Below are 20709 nucleotides of genomic sequence, written 5' to 3'. Positions count from 1 at the left end.
TTGATTTCTCAGCCTGTTTCTGACACATCAAAATGACTCACGATTGAGTCACATGCATGTTTAACTGGAAAGGTTATCTTTGCATACAATAGGTCATGATTTAAAACTGAAATGAGATTAGAAGCTTGTTATAAGTTTGGTCCCAATCAGCCACTGGATTACATGATCAAATATGTTTTTATAAAACATAAATCCACTTTTAACCATCCGTGATTTCATCCTGTAATGTCCACAGATACAAAGGTGCTGAACAGTGTCACCGTGTCAAAATGTGCCATGAATATTTCAGAAGCTGGCTGATGTCAACAGTAGCCGTAAGGCGCCTATAAAGAGAGGGTCCTACTCAGACCTCCACACGACCACAGAGCCTCCGCAGACTTTTTCTCCACCCGCCGAAGAGGACTCCTCCTGTTTGTGTGTCAGCACCATGGTCAGCGCACGGGCTCTCCTTCTCGCGGCCACCTGCTGCTGCGCCTACCTGTGGCTTGCTCGCGCAGAGGACTCCTCACTGGAGACGCGCTCGTTGGACTTCCCGCTGAAAACCCAACAGGAGAAAGACCTGGTGAGAGATTTTAGTGATGTGTCAGCTGATAAATGAAGGCTGTCGATATATGTCCGAGAAAGTCTTACAAAATGCTTAACTGCACACACATATAAGATAAAGTTAAGCTTTCACAGTTCAAGTAGGCTAATGAGTTTTCTCGAAACACAGTGTCAAGTTTTAATAGGCTTTTAATAACCTTTCGGCATTTTATTCTCTGCAGATTGACGCGTTGCAAGAAGTTTTGGAGAAACTGAGGAGCAAAGAGATGCCCTCAGAGAAAAAGCTCGGCTGGCTGCCTTCGGTATGTTATATTATAAAAATATTAAATTTACTTGAATTTCTGTAGTGAGTGTTTCTTTAATATCTGTTTTTATGCAGTTTTATCTATGTACAAATAAATACATAAATAATAAGTAGAAATATATCAATATAGAAGTTTTGTCTATTATCTGTTTATAAAATGAATGTTACACTACATGGTGGAAGTGTCTTACGCGTAAATGGCCAACGTTTCCAGAGCAATACTTTGTAAAAACTGTTATTTGATTCGAAGAACACGTGCACATCTTATTTCCGCATTATCGTCAGTTAATTATGTTTTTATCATTCCAGTGTGACGCAGGGGAGCCGTGCGCCGTGCGTAAAGGTGCGCGTATTGGCACGCTGTGCAGCTGTCCCCGGGGAACTGCCTGTAACTTTTATGTTCTGAAATGTTTGTGAAAGAAAAAGATGGCGAAGAAGAAAGAAAATACAGGAGAGTGTTAAGAGCTATGGAATGAAAAAAAATTTTTTTCTGTGTGACAAAAATAAATGTCTTAATTTTGTATAATAATAGATTTTAAAGTCTGTGTGCATCTGTATCTATTTGTTTTAGGTTATTTGTGTGGGGCCGTAGCATCTTGTGAAAGACTCTGAATGCAATTTTTGTCATAAATCCTTTTTCCCCTTGTAATTTTGTTTTTATTGTTCCTGTTATGTTAGATAGTCAAGGTATCCTTACATCGGTTTCTAAACACATTTGTAAGACAAGGTGGTCAATAAAGTAACTACATTATATTAGTGTTTGCATGTCTGTTGGACTATTATAAAACAGATATAAAACAATACAACATAATACAATAATAAATCAAATCAAAGGGTTTTTTTGCATGACATGTCTTTCAACCATGATGATACACACATAAAACAAAACAATACCTGCAACTTGGCAAAACAAAAAGGGACAAAATACAGTGAGATTTAATATGAGAAAATAAATAAATAGATGAAAATAAATAAAAATGAGGGTTCAGAGCGCCTGAAGTGGACAACCGTCCTTACATCAGGAAAGTATGATACACTTTGCATTTCAGCATCACAGTGGGCTATAAATCCACATAATTTTTCCCTGTGGTGGAAAAATGCAGTGCTTTTACTTAAGTAAAAGTTTTCATACCACACTGAGAAAATATTGTTACAAGTAAAAGTCTTGCATTTAAAACGTTACTCAAATAAAAGTAGTACTGTGCAATGGTCTTTGGCAACCGTAAACTTTTGTATTTAAGAAAGGTTATAATGGTCATATGTTTTTATCTTATAGTAGTCTCTTTATTAAAATACAACCAGAACATAATGAAAATATACAATATTTAAAATGCAGATATTTCAGAATAAAACAACCTCAACTAAAAGTACAAGTGTTTAGGTTAACCTCCCTTTCCGTGTAGCATGTCTTCAACTGTTATGGGCAAAAAATATGAGATCTACAATACTTATTATTTAAGAAAACTTCAAGATATAAGAAAAACTTCAAGATATATATATATATATATATATATATATATATATATATATATAATAAAATAGACTTAAGTGTTTGTCTAAATAGTTTGGTGATTCAAACAAAACATCACATTATTACTATAAATTCTTCTAACGTTTTTCATGCAAAAATATTAATATGTAAAACAGAAAAAAGTGGTAAAAGTGACATGAAAAGAAAAAACTCAAGTAGGGTACAAGTACCTCAAATTTACATTGTTATACCACTGCTTTTTCCAGGTCAGTTCTATCAGTTCAGACTTCATCCTTGAAGACTGAGTGGTACCCGGATATTCAAAGAAGGGGTCCCAGATCAGTTAGAAAAGGGTTTAATCTTCAAGGCATGCAGTATTATTACAAAAATGCACCACCTCAGTTTCCACAAACATCACTTGTTGTCAAATTGCATCTGATTTAAATTACAGCACTAAAACTATTATGAGACAATAAAGAAAAATCAATTGATTCCTTTTCGCCACGTGTCATCAATAATGCAGCCTCCTCCTACACGTTCACTAATGCACGCGGGCGCATTCCTGCACAGCAGCTGTCATCTCGCTGTAATAAAAGGCGCTGTCAGCCTGTTTCAATGACATCACTTCCAAGTGCAAGTTTCCAACATGGCGTCCAGCCGGCTGCCGGAGAGGGAGGTCCAGGAGGAGCCGAGACGCGCTGCCACCGCGAACACCGACTTCTGCCTCAACAAATACTCCGTGCTCATCATTATAGGACGGACCGCTCACCTCAGACACACGGGACACATCAGCAGGGACATTGAACGAGGTACGTCAACGCCTCTTGCAGCTGATCTATGTTGCTTTTTTCTATAGATTTGCATGAAAAAAATAAATAGATGCCTGCAAGTTTTTATCGTCTAAATCAACACCAAGGATGCTACACTGACCCCATTGCAGTGTTTATGTAATTTTATCCACCCTACTGACCGAGGATGCGTCATCTGGCGATACTCCACCATCAGCACCACCTCAGCCCTGTGGGCGCTGGGTAATTAAAAGCAGTCTGGAGCGGCTTGTTGTCTTTGGTTATGTAAGGAGAGGCTTTTGGGTAAATGTTGCAGGGCGGATATTCAGTCAACACATAGCCACTTGTAAACGATGTAACCTTTGTGTGTTTATGCGCTGTAACTGTGGAGACTGCAGGGAGTAGACAGTGCTGTCTGTCTCTTACTGGGAGCTGTGAGGTTGGACATTTGAATGCAGGACATTTATGCAAAACATTGCATGGCTGGCCAAAGATAAGGGGACAAAAACGGAAGGACAGAGAGATATTTATCATTTTCTTCAGGCCTGTCAGCGTTTCATCACTGTTGAAAACCACATGCCTCCAAAATGTCTGTTTTGCATTAGCTGTGAGAAACAGCACTGTTTTGTTTTCTTGTTTTTTAGCTGTGTGATCATGCATTTTATCAAAAATATATTTTAAATTGTGTATTTATTGTTAGTAATCTAAGAACACTGTTAAATCTGACAATTACATTTTATTTTGAATAACCAATTGTCATGAAAAAGGAAAGTAAATATAACTATTAATCCTAATTTATGTTTACTTTAACATGTGCTCGATTTTGCAATGCTTTTTTGCTTAAAAATTATGAAAATAATCACTTGCTTATCAAACTAGTTATATAATAGTAGTTAGATAATAGTACTACTTATCAATTATCGATTAATTAACTACTTGACGCAGCCCTTGTTAACAACTAGACAATTCTGCTCTTAATGATAGAACGACCAAAATCTTTTCAAATGAAGGTCTTTCAAGTGAAATTTGAAACATTGAGAACCGCAGTACTAAGAACCTACAATAATTGCATTTGCACATTACAAGTTACATTAAAAATACACTTCTTATTGTTTGTTGTGTGATTATTCGGACGATTATGTTGTTTGTAACCAATTGTTGTCCCACATGTCTTTTCTGTCTCCAGGTATTCGGTCCTGGGACGTCGACTTAAAATCCTGTAACCTGAACATCTATCTTCAAGAATTTCTCTCCCATCACACAGCGTCTTTTAAGGGTGCAGGTAAGTAACTGTGTCAGTTTAAACCTTTAACATACAGAAAGCTCCGTCCCCATGGTAACCCGTCAGTTCGGCTGGTCTCGGGTCAACAAGGAAGGAAGGAAGGAAAGTGGAGGAGCAGTCGGGTGATTGTTAAACATGGGTGGGCCCTTTGGACAGAAAACAATGGAGCTCTGCAGCCAAGCGGTGCCACCTCTCTTTCTGTATGTGTCAGCGCCCGTTTAATATGCAGAAACGAGGATGAGCAGGCAAAAATGGTTAGAAAGGCCGACAAACAGCAGAGTCAGACAGTCGTATTACAGCTTAGCAGATGAACACAGACAGGAATGGACGCATCTGTTTCTAGGGAGGACAAAATGGCAGCCAGAAAGGTTGCACGCACATGGTAGAGCTGTCAGATATATAATTATCGATGAATATCAATTCCTAGCATTTTAAACGGTTTAATCACTCATTTCCCACAGTATCAATACATCAGTGCCAGCTGTGCTTTCTCACTCTCGCTTACTGTTAATATTTACTACAGTCATTCTGCTGCTCTCTGCTACTAACCAAGAAAAGACAACTCATCATTGTCATGCTATAGCCCCTTTAGATTTATCTTTAAAAGAAAATTAAAAAAATGCTATGCCCTCAATGTTAAATTTTCCCAGTGATATTAAAAATCGATATTTTTTAAGGCATTTTATGGAAATTCTAGTACTTTTGGTTTTACGTGGTACATAGGTGTATAAGTAATCTGTTGTTGCATGTTGCATCTGTTGCTGATGAACACACTGGAAACTGGACCACAAATGTGGTCTCTTGGATAAAAGTCCAATTTTGTTTGACCAATCCACCTTCACTCCCTACCACCCATGCAGAGGTTCTCGCTTTTGATTAAATATTTGGTGATTCTGTTAGTCTTGACTGGTTGCTTAGCAACTTCAGGGTGACAACAACACTTCACATAACTGCCCATAAAGTCACAGATTTTGTTCTACATTGACTTTTCAGTTCAGTTCAGTTCAGAGCTTTTTTTGTCCCTCAAGGGTAAGTTTGATCTGCAGTTGGCGGAACATAGCAATTTAAAAGTACAATAATAGCATCACAGCAGCACACAACCAAACTTGATCAAAAGCAATCCCGATCAACAGTAAAAGTAAAAGTAAGAGTATCAGTGAAAGTCATCTAAAAGTGTCAATAAAAGAAGTGAGCTTAGTCAACCATTAAAAAAGTAATTAAAAGATAGAAGTGTCAGTAAAAGGAGTGATCACTGTTATTTCCAATCATTAAAAGTCTTAAGTGCCACAAAAACAGTGCTCTCAAGAAATGCATAAGTTAATTATGTTGACTGCACGTGGAATAAAAGAAAATTTATACCTATTTGTATGTTTTTTTGTATTAATCAAACACACAAGATATAATGTGTTCATTTGTGAGCCTCAGAGGCTGGTGGGTGGATTTTGTGACCTTTGCACAGAGCCAGGCTCGCTGTTTCGAGTCTTAATGCTAAGCTAACCGGCTGCAGCATAAAATTTACAGACATGAGGGAGGTATGGATTTTTTAAAAAAGAAAAAGTCTCAGCAAGAAATCAAATAACCCTTTTTCACAAATTGTCAAAAATGTAATTTAGTGCAAAAGCCAGTGAGGATGGCTGTCATTTTTGTTTGTAACTTGACCTACAGACAAAGAAACTTTTGTTCTTATTTGGGTCATTATGTTCCAGTTGGCTGTGTCCGCCTCTGTATCCTCAAACACTGATCCACTTCCCCTCAGAGTGGATATTTGCTGCAGACTAACTTGGCATCTCATCCTCAGACAGTCCCTCTGACTCAGCTGTTCCACTCTTCTTCCTTCCTCTTTTTTTCACTCAGGGAGTCAATCATCCGCCCGGTTATCCCAGTTCACTTTCTCATTGACTTCTTTGAGCTCTTCTCCCATTCGCTCCTGGCCTCTCGCTCCTCGTGCAGAACCGTCGGCTTGTTTCCAGACTCCCTCAGCTCTGACCTTCCCCAACTCTTGTTTTCTTCCCTTCAGCTGTCTGCCTGTCTGTCCGTCTCTATCTACTCTTTGTTTTTCTCTCTGCCTCCTCAGGGCAGAAGTGTCTGCGCCACAGTACCAGAGTGTTGGACACTCAGGTGCTGATCAGTCCGTCTCAGGAACAGGTTCATTCAGAGGTGAGGGCATAAATCCTGCTTCCTTCAAAGACAGGTGATTCTTGGAAGATAGATAATGACGCCAGGTGTTATAATGATGCAAGTATTTTGATTTTAATTTATTTTATACTTAATACTTATACTTAATATTATATGAAATCATCTCCTTTATTAGCGTCTTGTCTGCTTATACACATGGTTATTTCTTTTACTCTTGCTTGGTGGCCAATTCAGGAACTATTTGTAATGTGTTTCATGATGACCCTGATATAGGCCACAGGCCCAAACCCATTGGTCTTACAACACAGTTATTTGAAATACTACAAGTAATGCTGGACTTCAGCCTCTTTTCATTTATTTCTCTTCTCCAGGCACCGTATCTATTCTGTTCTTTTAAGCATTTCTCAGGATTTTGTTTTCTTTATTTTGCATTTGTATTCAGAGAGATGAAGAAATAGTCACATTTAATGATTGGTATTTTTGCTTAAAGGTTGTCAATTACTTTTATGCTGACTCGAGGAGTCAGTTTTATTTAAAAAGCCCATTATCACAAATCAAAATTTGCCTCAGACAGCTTTACAGCATACATCCCTCTGTCCTTGGACCCTCACAGCTAAAGGAAAAACTCCCCCCAAAAACTCTTTAATGCGGAAAAAGTGGTAGAAACCTCAGAAAGAGCAACTAAGGAGGAATCCCTCTTCCAGGACAGATAGACGTGCAATGGATGCTGTGTTTACAGGCCAATAACATGAGTAATTATTTGATTTTTGCCTTTCCCCTTATTTTTTTCTTTTCTCGAATGTCTGTCTCTTACTTTTGGCGGAATAAAGTGACTTTGCAATATAAAAAATCTTACCTCTCTCTCTGGCCTGGCAGGTGTTTGCTCTGCTGTCCAGGGATTCGGCCCATAAGCTGTTGATCTTGGCTGGTCAGAGTGTGGAGGACAGCGGAGAGCTGCTGTTTCACAAAGGACTGTTGTCACCACACAAACTGAAACAGATAATAATAGAGCAGGTAAGAAAATCTGTCTCTCATGTCTGTTTCTTTGCCAATAAATGTTCATATGTGACTTCAGCTAATTATGAGGTGCATGTAACCCATACATTTAGGCTCTAAGCTATTTTTTTCATAATAGATTCATGCTGATTATTTTCTTGGTTGTTTGGTCTGTCAAGAGGGACTTTTAACATAAGAAAAGCAAACTATTCAAACTATTCAAGTATTCCTTGATTTTGGGTATTGAATAGTTGTGATTGGAACTAGTATGAAAAATAAACTTGTCAGTGTTTTTCCACTTGACAAACTATCCAATATAGATATTTTCTAAAGTACTCTAACCACATCATAGTACTGCAATTTCTTGCTCCTTATCACCTGACCTGTGTGCTTTTATAATATGCAGTGTATCTGTGATGATATTGGCCTGGCTAATTTAGCAGTTGGCCTCTCCTCAAAAATATAAATCAACATTAAGTACATTAAGAAAATGCTCTGTCTTTAGTTCATAGATCAAGAGAGCCCTGCATGCTCCACCAAAATCAGTCTGACCCTCAGTTGCCCTAACATCGGCCAGTGGAGGACAACTCTCTTGGGGAACCAGCCTCTGCAGGGTCCTTTCACGCTGCACATCAACCCCCCAGAGGTGCTGCCTGCCATGGAGGCCCTGGGGGAATTCACCTCCCTCATTTCTAGTACTCTCTCCCCTCCATCTCCCTTCGACCTCCTGCCTCCTCCCAGCACCGTGGGTTTTCTCAAGCTGTCCCGCCCCTGCTGCTATGTGTTTCCCGCCGGCCGCGGTGACTGTGCCTTTTTTGCCGTTAACGGGTTCACGGTGCTGGTGGACGGTGGCTCGGACACTCACGCCTGTTTCTGGAAGCTGGTCCGCCACCTTGACCGTGTTGATGCAGTTTTGTTAACACACATTGGGACAGAGAACCTCCCCGGGGTCAACGTCTTTCTGGAGAGGAAGGTGGCTGAGCTGGAGCTGAGCTCTGATATCAAAGGTAAGGAGTCAGTTTTATTCATACAGCCTGAAATCACAAACTGGGCTCAAAGCGCTTTTAAATCTGTAGTATTTATCCTTACAGCCTTAGTTCAAAATGAAAAAACCTGGAAAGAGCAACAAAGGAGGGATTCCTCTTTCAAGAAGCATGCTGGTGATCACATTGCAGGAAGATGAAACGATGAAGAAATGTTGTTAGGAAATTAAGGTTTTCCTGTAGTCCTCTAAATGCGTTTCATTTCAAATTTCTTTTTTGTTTCTGTGTCTTTATGTTCTCTTATCTGAACAGATGACTCGTCTAAGAGGCTCATCTCCCCAGAGCTCGGAGTTGTGTTCTTTAACGCCCCCAACAGGTTGTCGATGGAGGATCAGCCTTGTGAGTGATGACATGGCTGTTGTTGATCGGCTGTTTACAGTCTTGTAATGTTCTCTTCAACACTTGCAGTCAGCTTAGACGCCTGTTGCACCACACTGACCTCCGGTTGCACGTGATGCGCACTGCAGGCAAAACATCCTCATAAAAGCCTCTTCAGAATGAAATTAATAGAAAGTTGAGGGTCCATATTTTTGACGGTGTTGAAAATCACACTGTATGGATTTCCTAAATATGCTGGTATACGTAATACCCTAATTCCATCGAGGTCTAGTAAGAGACCTCTGCGGATAATTCGTCTCCCCATAAAACCTCCTGAACAAGTAAAACTGAAGGAATTCTAATCAGGAGATGTTTCATCTGGTTACAATCTGCAATCTTTAACACTACATGCCACTAAATCCCCCAAAATGTTACACACTTTTTTTTAAAACCTACTGAATTCATTCCTAAGATTTGTGTTTGCTATCAAGTAAAGTTGTCGTTCTCCACATTTTAGGTGTGGACAATGTAATGAAGAGCACACACCAGGCAGCTCTAACCCTGCAGCTCTTAAAGAAGTTAGAGATCCGGCCACAGCCGATGTTTCGACCACAGGGGGCCCCCATTGAGCCACTAACTCTGTTCCAGAAGATGGGAGTCGGACAGCTGGATTTATACATCCTCAACCCCGGCAAAAACAGCCAGGAGTACCACACATTCATGCAAAACTGGCCCGATGCCGTATTATCAGCATCCAAATCCCAAACTCTCCCCCTCACTGCACTGGCCTCCGTGGCCGCCCTGCTCGTGTGGCACCCAGCGTGTCCCCAGGAGAAGGTGGTCAGGGTGCTTTTCCCTGGTGTTACCCCACAGGCAAAGCTGCTGCAGGGGCTGGAGAAGCTGAAGGGGCTTGAGTTCCTCCAGAAACCCACGGTGACCACCGGGGATATGGAGAGGCTGGGGGAGGACAGAAATGCAAAGAGGATGGAGAGCCAGGACAGCAGCAAGTCACAAGGGAAGGAGGTGACACCCAAACATGGAAAAGAGCGTGGAGTTAAAGAAGATGGAAAGGAGGTGCTGGTCAGGGAAAAGGGAAAAGTATTAAATGGAGTTACAAGAGATGCTGATAAAACCAAACTCAAAGAAGCAGGTATGAAGCAAAAACCAGCATCGTCAGAGAAGAATACCTCCAAGAAAGGAGGAGGCAAAAAGGAGGCTGGAAATAAAGACGATAATGGCGTTTTGAGGAGCGATCAGGGGAAAAGGGATCTTCCTGCCAAACCAAAGACTGAAAATAAAACTAAGCTCAAAAAGGAAGCAAAGAATGACTCTAAAACAGGGGCGAAGAAAACAAAAAAAACATCAGGCAAGGAGGCGAATAACGGCAAAAAGATAAACACTGCAACAAAACCCGAGGGTGGGAGTGTGTTAGAAATCCCAGCAGCAGGGGGTCCTGATGCAGAGCTGCAGAATCAAAAAGAATCTGAAGAGAACCCCTGCGGCTCCAAAATGTCTACCCCCGAGGATATGACAGCCGAATTTCTCAAGCTCCAGGAGGAAACTGAGAGAGGAGAGGCGCAGGTGGAAGCACCAGATAAAGGAAAGCAGAGCAGCAGCGAGTCAGGAAATGAAAAGAGCCTTGGAGGTATGATCCAAGAGAGGAGAAATGAAGCTGCTGATACCCTCGGGGGTGATGCAGCAGGTGGTGCAGAGATAATGGGAGGAGAGAGTGGTGATAATAGAACACAAGATAAAGCGGATGTAAGCGTGCAGAAAGCACCTGTAGACCAGCCTGGAAATGCAGTCAAACCAGCTAAGGTTGTAGGATTTCCAGTTCCCCTGAACAAGGCGCCAAAGACGGAGCGCACAGTCCAGTTAGACTTAACCCCGACTGAATACACGCTCCTGGAAGGGGGTTTGAGAAACAGCCCTCCTTCACGATCCTCTCCAGAGAACCAGGCCCCCGTCAGCCCCGATGAGGAGACTGTAGAGCCCGCCTCTCCTGATTCACGGCCCAACAGCGCAGGCCACACTCCTTACTGTCTGTCCCCAGACGATGTGTGGTGCAACAGGGCCACTCTCAGCAGGCTACAGGCCCAGATGGGGAACTTAGAGTCGGCCGATGTCAACGAGCCAAACGGATCGTCCAAGCAAAGCGAGGTGCAGCTCAAAAGCGCTCCCGAGAGCCAGACGCACACCAGAGAGAGGCAGCTGAGTTTCCTGTCTTTGGGTACACTCAGAGAGGGATCTTCAGACCCCTCTCCCTCTCTCGCTACCACCACCACCACCACCACACACTCCATGCCAGCAGAGGTGAGCTCGCCTCAGTCCACAGAGGTCGATGAATCACTGTCCATGTCCCTGGAGCAGGGGCCGACCACTGTGAGCCAGAGAGAGGGGGAAGAAGGTGTCCATAATTCCAATGGAGGCCATTTTGCCGGCATGTCTTTACCGATGAAGAAGCCTCAGAGATGTTGCGGGCAGGGCTCAGAGATGGGGCGGCCTCCAGCCCCGAACACGCTTCATTTTGAGGTTTCAGCTCATGACGTGGATCTATGTCTGGTTTCCCCCTGCGAATTCAAGCATTTCAAACAGCTTGACTCAGGTGTGAGCGAGCCCCTCAGAGGAGCCTTTGCTGCGCATCACCATGGCAACAACAACAACAACCCCAAGGACACATCACCCAGCGAGTCAAACGCCCCTGTGTGCACGGAGGACTGCCCGTCCACAACAGCAGATGGAGTTCTGGACTCAGATGAGGATGAGTCTTGTAGTGAGCCGTCAAACTCTCCTCATGATCTCCACTCCAGTCGGGCGCTACCCCCAGACCCTCTACCGGCCCCTCTCAGGGACAGTCCACCCCTGCCTCCACATCCTGACGCGTCCATGCCCGTTCCTCAGACTGACTCCGATGCTCACGGAAAGAAAGCAAAAGCAACTGGCATGCGAGGGAAAAAGAGTTTAGCGGTGAGTTTGTCTTAAAAAGGTTTTCTGTGTCATTTGATGCATGAGTTCATGTGTGTGTAGCTGCATCTTTTGATTCATGTTTTTTTTAATGTGGCATAAGGAATCCTAAAGACATGCTTCTTAAAATATGAAGAGGGATAATGATAGACACTTATCACAGTTGCTTTTTTAGTAGTGATGAAACAGTAAAAATATGAATAAAACCACCTCAGCTTCAGATCAACTAAAATGGTTTCATCTCATTGTGAATCTTTGGTCTGAACTGTAATGAAATACTATTCTCTTTAAAGTGGAAATAGACAACAAGCGTTAGTATTATTGTTGGTGCTGCTTTCACAAAGACAACCAGATCATTTTTTTCCTCAATACCTAGCAACTGCCACAGTTTCCACTTTTACTTTGTTTCTTTCACTGTCACCACTTCCGCTAGTGGTAACAGGAACTGCAAAGAACTTACACTGATACTCTTTGGTTACTGGGTATGGTTACTGAGAGCTACCAGGGAAAACAAAAGTGCAATCGTCTTTCTGTTTTGGTTGTCGCACTTTGTTTTTGCTTTAATTGTAGTCTTTATTTTCCCCAGAGATTGTATGCAGTGCCAGACAGAACTGCATAGTGAAAGCGAGGCTTATAGGGAGCCAAACTAGATGCTGATAGTCTCATTATTCTTTAGCCATCACATTGTGCAATTAACATTTACTTTATCGTGATAAGCAAAAGCAAAAAACATGTCTAATAAAAAAATCTGTATTTAGTCCCTGTCTCAGTTATTATGATTTTAGGTTTACAATTACTGCATATTATTTTATGTAATTTTTCAATATACAAGCATAAAAACACAAACAGCCCTTTGCTGCAGTGGATCGATGACAAGAATTAATAGACCAAAAACATGAAAACCAAACAAAACCAAATATATCCGGCCATGCAAAATTAGCTACAATTACAGTAAAGAACAGAGTGAGGAACAAACTGTGGAGACAAGTGAAAAATCAAAAGTCAAAGGGGCACCAGGTATCAATCTGTGGGGTGGCATATTTTATGTAACGATTAGAGAGAAGATCATTACTGTGGAATACCAGTCCTCACTTAATTAAAACTCACCCATCATTAATCTCATTTAAGTCTAACATGAAAAAACACCTGTGTTGTAGTTAATGTATTAGCTGTGAATGTGTTATCTGTATGTCTGCTCCATTTATGTTTATTATAACAACTTGTTTGTTTGTTTGTTATATTGTCATGTTAAGGAGAGAATTACTGTTTGGATTTTAAATAGATTGTGAATTTTAGAGGGGAGGATTTCACTAAAAGCCCCTTCAGGTTTCTTAATCTCTCCTGCACAGTTATTGTTAGATTTGTTATTACCTGCTTTTTTAACAAACCTTGTGTGCTTATAAAATCATATTAAAATTAAAAAATTAAATTAAAATTTAAACCATTATGCAACACGTGGTTTTGTTTGGGTATACCCGATGGTAGGAAAGACAGTCGCCTAATGAGACATGCTGGCGATGGCTTATGCAATTATAGTTTATTATTGTGGCTGGAGTGAAATCTAATATAGCACTTTGAATATAATTTTGCCTTTTTTTGTTCCTAGGTTATTGATGCCTCCCAAAAAACAGGCTCAGGGAAAAGCAGGACAGGAGGCCAAACTGGAGTTGCAAAGGGGAATGTTTCTACTCGTACGCCTTCCTCCGGCACCCGCTCAGCACCAGCAAAATCCTCACCCAATCCAGGTATGAGGTGTAAATGATATGAAATACTTAAAGTTTCTCTGATACACTTCTTTTTCCCTCTTTGAACTGGCTTTGAGCAGTTTCATTTCTCTCTCCTGTCGCAGGCTCTAAGTCTACCTCTGCTGGTGAAGTCAGTGTGTATGTGGATCTGGCCTATATTCCCTCTGGAGCCTCCTCCTCAACAGTCAGCGTGGACTTCTTCAGATGCGTTCGCTCCTCCTGTTACATCATCAGTGGTGACAGTGCAGAGAGAGAAGAGCTGATGAGACAGACGCTGGACGCACTGCTGGATGCTAAGATGTCCTGGCCTGAATCTATGCAGGTAGAAAAACACACAGAATTAGACCCCTGTGCATTGGAACATACATCACATTACATTATGTTGGTGGCTGTCTTACATGGAAGTGAGCCGTCTAGAAGAAAATGTTTGTTATTATTATTGTCATTAGAATTAAGAAAGTTATTAAGTTATTAAGAAAACCACACAACCCACAACAGAACTTTAATGCAACAAGGACATCAGTTGGAAGAAAAAGCTTTGCAGTTAACATTAAGCTCTGCTTTACAATCATTTTGTCATGACTACAGCTCCCATCACCTTTTGACAGCATGGAAATGGCCAATTAAAGCTAGCTGTTTTTGATTCTTAATATAATAATCTTTGTTTTAGTTTGGCTCAAAAATGTGAAACAATTATTTTGCAAGCATTCAACAGCCACCTTAAAGGGGACCTTTTATGCTTTTCCATATTTTGTGTCAAATAATGAGATAAAGGAATATAACAGTAATCCCTGTCAGTAAAAACCTCAGACGTCAGACTGTTCTGAATATTCAGTTTCCAACTATTTTTTTTCCCACTCTGGCTACAAAATGATATCATAATGTGACAGATTTCTTGGTATGGTTATCTGCTTCAGTATTTATATTTATCTTGGATAAAATGACAATGTGCTAATTTTTTTTTAGTTTTGCTTTTTAGGAACACGATTTAACAATACTCACTGTTGCAAAATACATGCTGTGCAATGTACTGAAGTCTGTGGACTGTAACAGACGCTAAGCTGGATGAGGTGCACAACTGCAGCTTTTCATATATTCATATAAGAGCAGCTATTATCATGTTGACTAATTATATAATAATGATCCCTGTACTTTCTCTGTCATGCTCAGCTTGGAAAGCTGTGTTTTGTCTTTCTTGTTTTTTTGTTTTTTTTCTGAGTGAATCTTGCTCACCACAAAGTTAATCAGGCGGATACAGATACAGGTTCAGGTTCATGTAACAGGAGCTCAAAAGAAAGAAAAAAAGGGGTTATTGCAGGGCAGAAGGGAGTGGCTGGAATAGGAATAAACTCTGAGGGCCTCTGGTGGACTGGAAGAGAATGGCAGTGAACTGGTTTGAGTGTGAATGTGGCTGTAAGGAGGGAAAGAAAGGCAGAATGTGGTGATAAATCACCTCTGATAGTGTAAAGATGATCATACAAGACAAATGCTGGACAATAAACATGCAGAAAATAATTTCAACTATCTAAATTGAATGCAGTGCCAGTTATAATATTTTTATTAGATTACATTATAAAAAACAGGGTAATGTAAAAGTGATCAACCTATTTTTACAACAAAATGTCCTTTATCACAGTGCTTCCAATGTAAATATTTCAATATGGAAGAGAAGTTGATTATGTTAATACAGGGATCATCTGAGCTTTACATCTCTCCCACGGTCTATATTTCAGGCCCAATACACAGTGTTAAGAAACACCCCGAAAAAAGATCAAGTCTGCGCTCAGGATTTGTTTGTGGGACTTGTTTGTGGGACACACAGCAGCTAATAGGGCCACAGGTACTCACCATCCGCTGACTGTTGGCTTGGTGTGTCAGGGCCTTTAAGCTCATGAACACATCCAAATCAGAATGACCATCTGAGTAGCACCTGAACGCACTATTGGCCTTGGCTGACGGAGGTCTAATCTTAAATCCAATTTAACCAATCCTCGGTAATTGTTGTCGCTCTACGTTAGAACACATTCAGGATTCACGAGCCCCTGGATGTCCAACAGGCTGAACTAGGAAATACCTGCCACCAAAAACAGTAATTTAAAAGGATTTGTTCATTCATTTCTGCAGCTTATTATCCTCCTTTTAATCCACCTATCCTCAGGTGACGGTGATCCCTACCTTCGAGTCGGTGCAGATGCAGGAGTGGTACCAGCAGACCCTGGACAAACAGAAGGAGCTGGGCATCACCGTGCTGGGATCCAACAGCACTGTTGCCATGCAGGATGAGACCTTTCCTGCCTGCAAGATAGAGTTTTAAGGTTGACTTGTGTATGCAGCAATGAAAAAATGTATGGTGAATACGAGCATGTGAGAGAGACAAGAAAGAGACAGAATTAAAAGAGAAAAAAAAAGAATATATGGCACTTTCTGCACGAACCGAGTGACTGGGTAACAAAATGGGATGTGCACTCCATGCCGTCCTGGTCAGTCACTTCTTTGTGGGCTACTTTTGCACCAGAAAGCCCTAATTTCTCTTTATCCGATGAGAAGACACATTCCTGTTGGGAAGTACTGCATGATTTTTTTCAGACCCATGACCCTGTGCAAAACAGGAGAGGAGATCACTCTGACTGCAAGAGAAGCATGTCGGGCTGCAAACATGTGGATCCACATGAAAGCTGATGTTGTAGATTAGTCGATATAGTTATCATACCTGGGGTTAAAGGCACTGTGTGTAGGCTTGTTTTCTTAATGCAATCAGCACTGAAGTGTGATAGTAGTGTGCGCTATGTTTAAGGGCCCATTTTGTTGCTTTTGGTGCAACATTTACCACCTGACATTACTACTCCAGATGCGCCCAAATGTCAAGAGTGTGTTTCTTTTATTTACTAATATTGTATTTGTCTGAATATTGCAGAGGATGTCTATATTGTAAGAAGAGAGTTATACATTGTCGCGCTGACAAAATCGCATTCACAGTGTATGGGTCAGGTGTTTGTTGTGTAAGCAAACATGAGGTGAGCTGTGCTGTGTCGTACCTGCTTTTAAAAAAAAGAATTGCGCCGCTGTGGCTTCACCGTTGACCTTGTGATCTCTACCGAGCAAATGGACCAGTGTGACGTATCTGATGTTGAGCGATAATCTGAGATTAATGAATCTGAACCTGTAAACAGAGATTAGAGAACCAGATTAAAATTAATAGCATTACAGCAACCATCTCATTAAGAATGAGACTGCAATTGTAATCCATTACAAGTGCTTAAAATCGTACTAATCAGGAATCAGGCAGCAAATGCTTTTGTAGAAATAGATGTTCACTTGTTATATTACTAAAAAAAACATTAAAAGAGATAGTTTGGAGTTTTTGAAGTGGGTTTGTTTGGGGCACTTATGCATAGTCAGTGTACAGACAGTAGTAGTCAGTCAGCACTCCCCCAGTTTAGAGAAACAGGCTGAAGTCTGTCTGGAAGCTAAGCAATGTACTGCTGTGGATTTAGCCACTGAAAAAATCAATATCAGTTTAGGTTTATACTATATTAAGAGAAGTTTCATGGCTTTACCTTTACTCTGCTGATAGCTGCCAGAATCCACAGAGAAAAACGGTAATTTTAGCTCACTAAACAAAGAAGCTGCTAGTCTTCTGCTGCTACAATCAGTGAGTTAATTAATATCATTGTGGGACTTTGGTAAACCCAAACGAATAGTTTTAAATGCCAAAGCCACAAAATAATGCAAATTAACTACCTGATCGAGGCAGCGGTAGACCAGCAGCTTCTGTGTTCAGCGAGCTAAAATTACTGGATTTATTTGACTATTTTATAGATTTATATTACCATTGGAAATCACTGTTTGTCATTAAGGTACTGCAGTTAAAATATGCTCAATATAGTGTACACTTAAGCTTATACTGATTGAATATTGATATTTTAGATGGGACTCTTTTTAGGATGCTTTTGTTGCCGACCCCTCCCCCACAGTGGGTAATTTAGCTTACATGTCAGACTCCAGCCTGCTCCTCCAAACTGGGGACGTGCACACTGACATCTACTGTATGTAATATATGATGTGAAACCGATAAGATGTATCTTGATCGTGAATAAGATCATACACTTTATTGTAGACAATTATTTTGCACAGCATAGAATCAGTTCAGTCGGCAGAATGAAAAGTTGGTTGGAATTGAACGTTTCTATAAACCACAGATATGTTACATTTGTAAGTTTAATACATTTGATGACGTTCATACTACATGTACGTGAGCTGAGAGGTGGAGGTGATGGTGGACAATGTGAGACTTAGGCGAGATTGCTGCTATTACTGTTCAAAACCAACAAAACTGGATGTTTTTTTAATAAGAGTTCGAACAGTTCCAGCCATGTTTGTAGCGACCACACTGGGTATTTTAATCAGAGCAAGATGTTTTCCTAAAACTTGCCCTGTGTGATTTGTCCCTAAACAAAACCACATGTTGTCAGTACTATTGTCACAACAAAAAATTGAAACATAAAGAAATGTAAAGTTTCTACATATCCCCTTTATATGAAATGTACAAATGTACAACCCCAATTCCAAAACAAGTTGGGATGCTGTGTAAAAAGTAAATAAAAACAGCAATGATTTGCAAGTCCCTTTTTAACCTATAAAAACCTTTAAATTGGTAAACATACCCTTGTCCCAACTTTTTAAAACTTATTGAAGGTAGCAACATTCAGAATGAGTATATATTTACAAAAAAAATAAAATACAAAAAACAATGTTTATTAGGTTAAACATTAAAAATTTATGATTATTATCTATAATAATATCTCTACTGTATTAAGTGGAATATAGATTTAAAGGATTTGAAAATCTTTGAATTATGTTTTTATGTATGCTTTACACAGTGTTTGTTTTAGTCTGGGTTGTAACATATCCAAAGTTTGCAGGAACATTCAATGCCAACATTTATTCTGATGATTGGGTTGCATAAAATCACTCTTTAGTCACAATTGGTGGTAATGACAGCTTTCCAAGCTGTAGACTGTAAATACAAATTAATTTTAAAAATCATATTTAATATATATTTGGAACAAAGTAATCCTGAAATGGAAAATTGCATCCATCCATCCATTGTAGTCCGCTTATCCGAGGCCGGGTTGGAGACAGAAATTACTAAATTTCTGTGATATTAAAGTTTTCTGGAAGTGTGTTAATTTGGTGCTACTCATTAGTTATTCCAATGAATTCCCAGGATAACAGCACACACTTTGACATATAATGAGTACATTCTCCAACAGTGACCAATGAATGAACACACACTTGGGTTTAAAATGAGTATATTTCTTTTGGAAATATACAACTGTTTACAACTTACTTACGACTGACTTGTCTGTGTAATACGTACCAAATTAGACAGATTTTTCCTAGACTTTACAAGAAATGATGAGTACATTACAGATCTGTAACATATGTAATAGATTACATTTTAATCTCTCCAGACCTGCCTTTCTATCGTTTTCCTTTTTATTTTAAAATGTCCAAGGATGGATGTTATATTTTAAAGAGATTTGAATGAATCACAAGTAAACTTTCTCTGTTTCTGTATTTAAAAGAATTAGTTCACACAAATGTGTCGAGAGACTTTTCTCAAAACCAAAGCATGACATTACAAAGATACCACCAACCATTTCCCCCTTCGTCTGACTGTTTTTCTCACCAAATACGGAAAAATAAAACACCATTTCGATCTCTAAATGATCTTGAAGACATTTTCTAATTATATAAATGCACAGATGAACTTTTATCATGAACTTGTTCTGTCCTTGACATTTGTTTGATTTTGTTCAATCATCTTTCTTTTCTTTTTATCACACTTTCCTGCAAAAGGTCACCAGACTGAATTATTTACTGGCCTCAGAGGAAGGGTTGAACTAGATCTGTAATCATGGGTAACACTTACTTGAACCCCACAGTAGCTAAGTGAACTGTAACTATGTGTATGTGTCCCGCATGTATAAAACACTGTATGTTCTGTATGTTGTTTCATTCATGATATTCATGAAGACAGAGAGCAAAGCACTGTGGGAGAGCGGGTTGGTGGGATGAACAATGAGAACCTTTCACTTTGTAATTGTCTGTAAGTACAAACAGCAACAATGTCAAAATGTGTGGGTTGTTTGAATAAAGAATGTGCATCACCATTCAAAAGTGTGGAGGTTCAGATTCAACAGTAAAACCACCTCGTGGACGTTAAATGAATTCTGTTGCAGCTCAAAACAAGTTGACATGAGCACAAACATTTTTTAACATTTGCTGCTTTGTAATGTAGACTATTTACTGTTTAATTCCAACAAAACAAACTAATATATTTGCCAAAAGGACATGGTGAAAAAGTCAAGACATGCATAATCAGTTTACAAAATATAATATATATATATATATATATATATATATATATATATATAATATATATATATATATATATATATATATATATATATATATATATATATATAAACTAGTGGTAGAAAGTAGGCACTGCAAATATGGACAATGTTGAGGTACTTAATACTTCAATTCAACTAGGAGAGAGTGGATATAGTTGTAATTAGGGATGCACTATATTCGTAAGTTATCGGCCCATATTTTCTAACTAATTTTGGCAATTGCCAATGCAGATACTGATTTATGCACATATGTTTTTCCAGCTAATTGTAGAGGACATCAAGTCTGTCCTGCAGTGGAATGAACATATTATGCCTACTCTTATAGCAATGTGTGGCAGATGCTTTTCAAAATGTGCACATTCATTGTGAAAAACAGTAAAACTACTTTAACTCTTCAAATTTCCTTTTAAATTATTATGAGGAATCAACTTTAAAATGTGCAGTTAGGTTCATATATAAGTGCATATATTGGTATTGACATCGACCAAAATTAGTTAGAAAATATCGGCATATCAATCGACAAAAATCCAAAATGGTGCACCTCTAATATGTATATGATAAATAGCCTATAACACTCTGAATGGGGCCATTTTGCTGAATAAATACTTTTTCTTTTGGTAGTTCACATGTACTTTGCTGCCAATACTTACATATTGTGACATGTTCTTTTGACTTTGAATAAAATTTGTTCACAAAA

The 20709-nt window shown here is 39.7% G+C and overlaps 2 protein-coding genes and 1 long non-coding RNA gene across 3 annotated transcripts; 2 read left to right on the top strand and 1 right to left on the bottom strand.

Annotated features, from left to right (window-relative positions):
* Positions 1-427: 427 nt before the first annotated feature.
* Positions 428-1267, top strand: LOC121954139 (cocaine- and amphetamine-regulated transcript protein-like). Its single transcript, XM_042501478.1, has 3 exons — positions 428-562; positions 765-845; positions 1157-1267. Exons 1-3 carry the CDS (start codon positions 428-430, stop codon positions 1262-1264), a joined length of 324 nt encoding a protein of 107 aa, XP_042357412.1. The 3' UTR covers positions 1265-1267.
* A 1651-nt stretch (positions 1268-2918) lies between these two features.
* Positions 2919-16632, top strand: LOC121953861 (microtubule-associated protein 1S-like). Its single transcript, XM_042501110.1, has 10 exons — positions 2919-3127; positions 4293-4388; positions 6463-6545; positions 7401-7538; positions 8026-8527; positions 8816-8902; positions 9399-11848; positions 13452-13590; positions 13695-13912; positions 15749-16632. Exons 1-10 carry the CDS (start codon positions 2965-2967, stop codon positions 15902-15904), a joined length of 4032 nt encoding a protein of 1343 aa, XP_042357044.1. The 5' UTR covers positions 2919-2964; the 3' UTR covers positions 15905-16632.
* Positions 16083-17182, bottom strand: LOC121953864. Its single transcript, XR_006106529.1, has 2 exons — positions 16626-17182; positions 16083-16186 (listed from the first exon to the last, which is right to left on the bottom strand). It is a non-coding gene; the product is annotated as an uncharacterized LOC121953864 (long non-coding RNA).
* Between the last annotated feature and the right edge of the window lie 3527 nt (positions 17183-20709).

Source organism: Plectropomus leopardus, chromosome 14 (genome assembly GCF_008729295.1).
Source record: "Plectropomus leopardus isolate mb chromosome 14, YSFRI_Pleo_2.0, whole genome shotgun sequence".
NCBI classification, from domain to species: Eukaryota; Metazoa; Chordata; class Actinopteri; order Perciformes; family Serranidae; genus Plectropomus; species Plectropomus leopardus.
Note: the sequence above shows the minus strand (reverse complement) of the source record. Positions and strands in the feature narration are given on the sequence as shown.

Bases quoted from the DNA above. Each gene is read 5' to 3' on its own strand.
- LOC121954139 (XM_042501478.1), top strand. From the start codon at position 428: ATGGTCAGCGCACGGGCTCTCCTTCTCGCGGCCACCTGCTGCTGCGCC. The intron at 563-764 runs GTGAGAGATTTT...TATTCTCTGCAG, and splicing joins CCCAACAGGAGAAAGACCTG to ATTGACGCGTTGCAAGAAGT. The intron at 846-1,156 runs GTATGTTATATT...TTATCATTCCAG, and splicing joins AGCTCGGCTGGCTGCCTTCG to TGTGACGCAGGGGAGCCGTG.
- LOC121953861 (XM_042501110.1), top strand. From the start codon at position 2,965: ATGGCGTCCAGCCGGCTGCCGGAGAGGGAGGTCCAGGAGGAGCCGAGA. The intron at 4,389-6,462 runs GTAAGTAACTGT...CTGCCTCCTCAG, and splicing joins AGCGTCTTTTAAGGGTGCAG to GGCAGAAGTGTCTGCGCCAC. The intron at 8,903-9,398 runs GTGAGTGATGAC...TCCACATTTTAG, and splicing joins GTCGATGGAGGATCAGCCTT to GTGTGGACAATGTAATGAAG.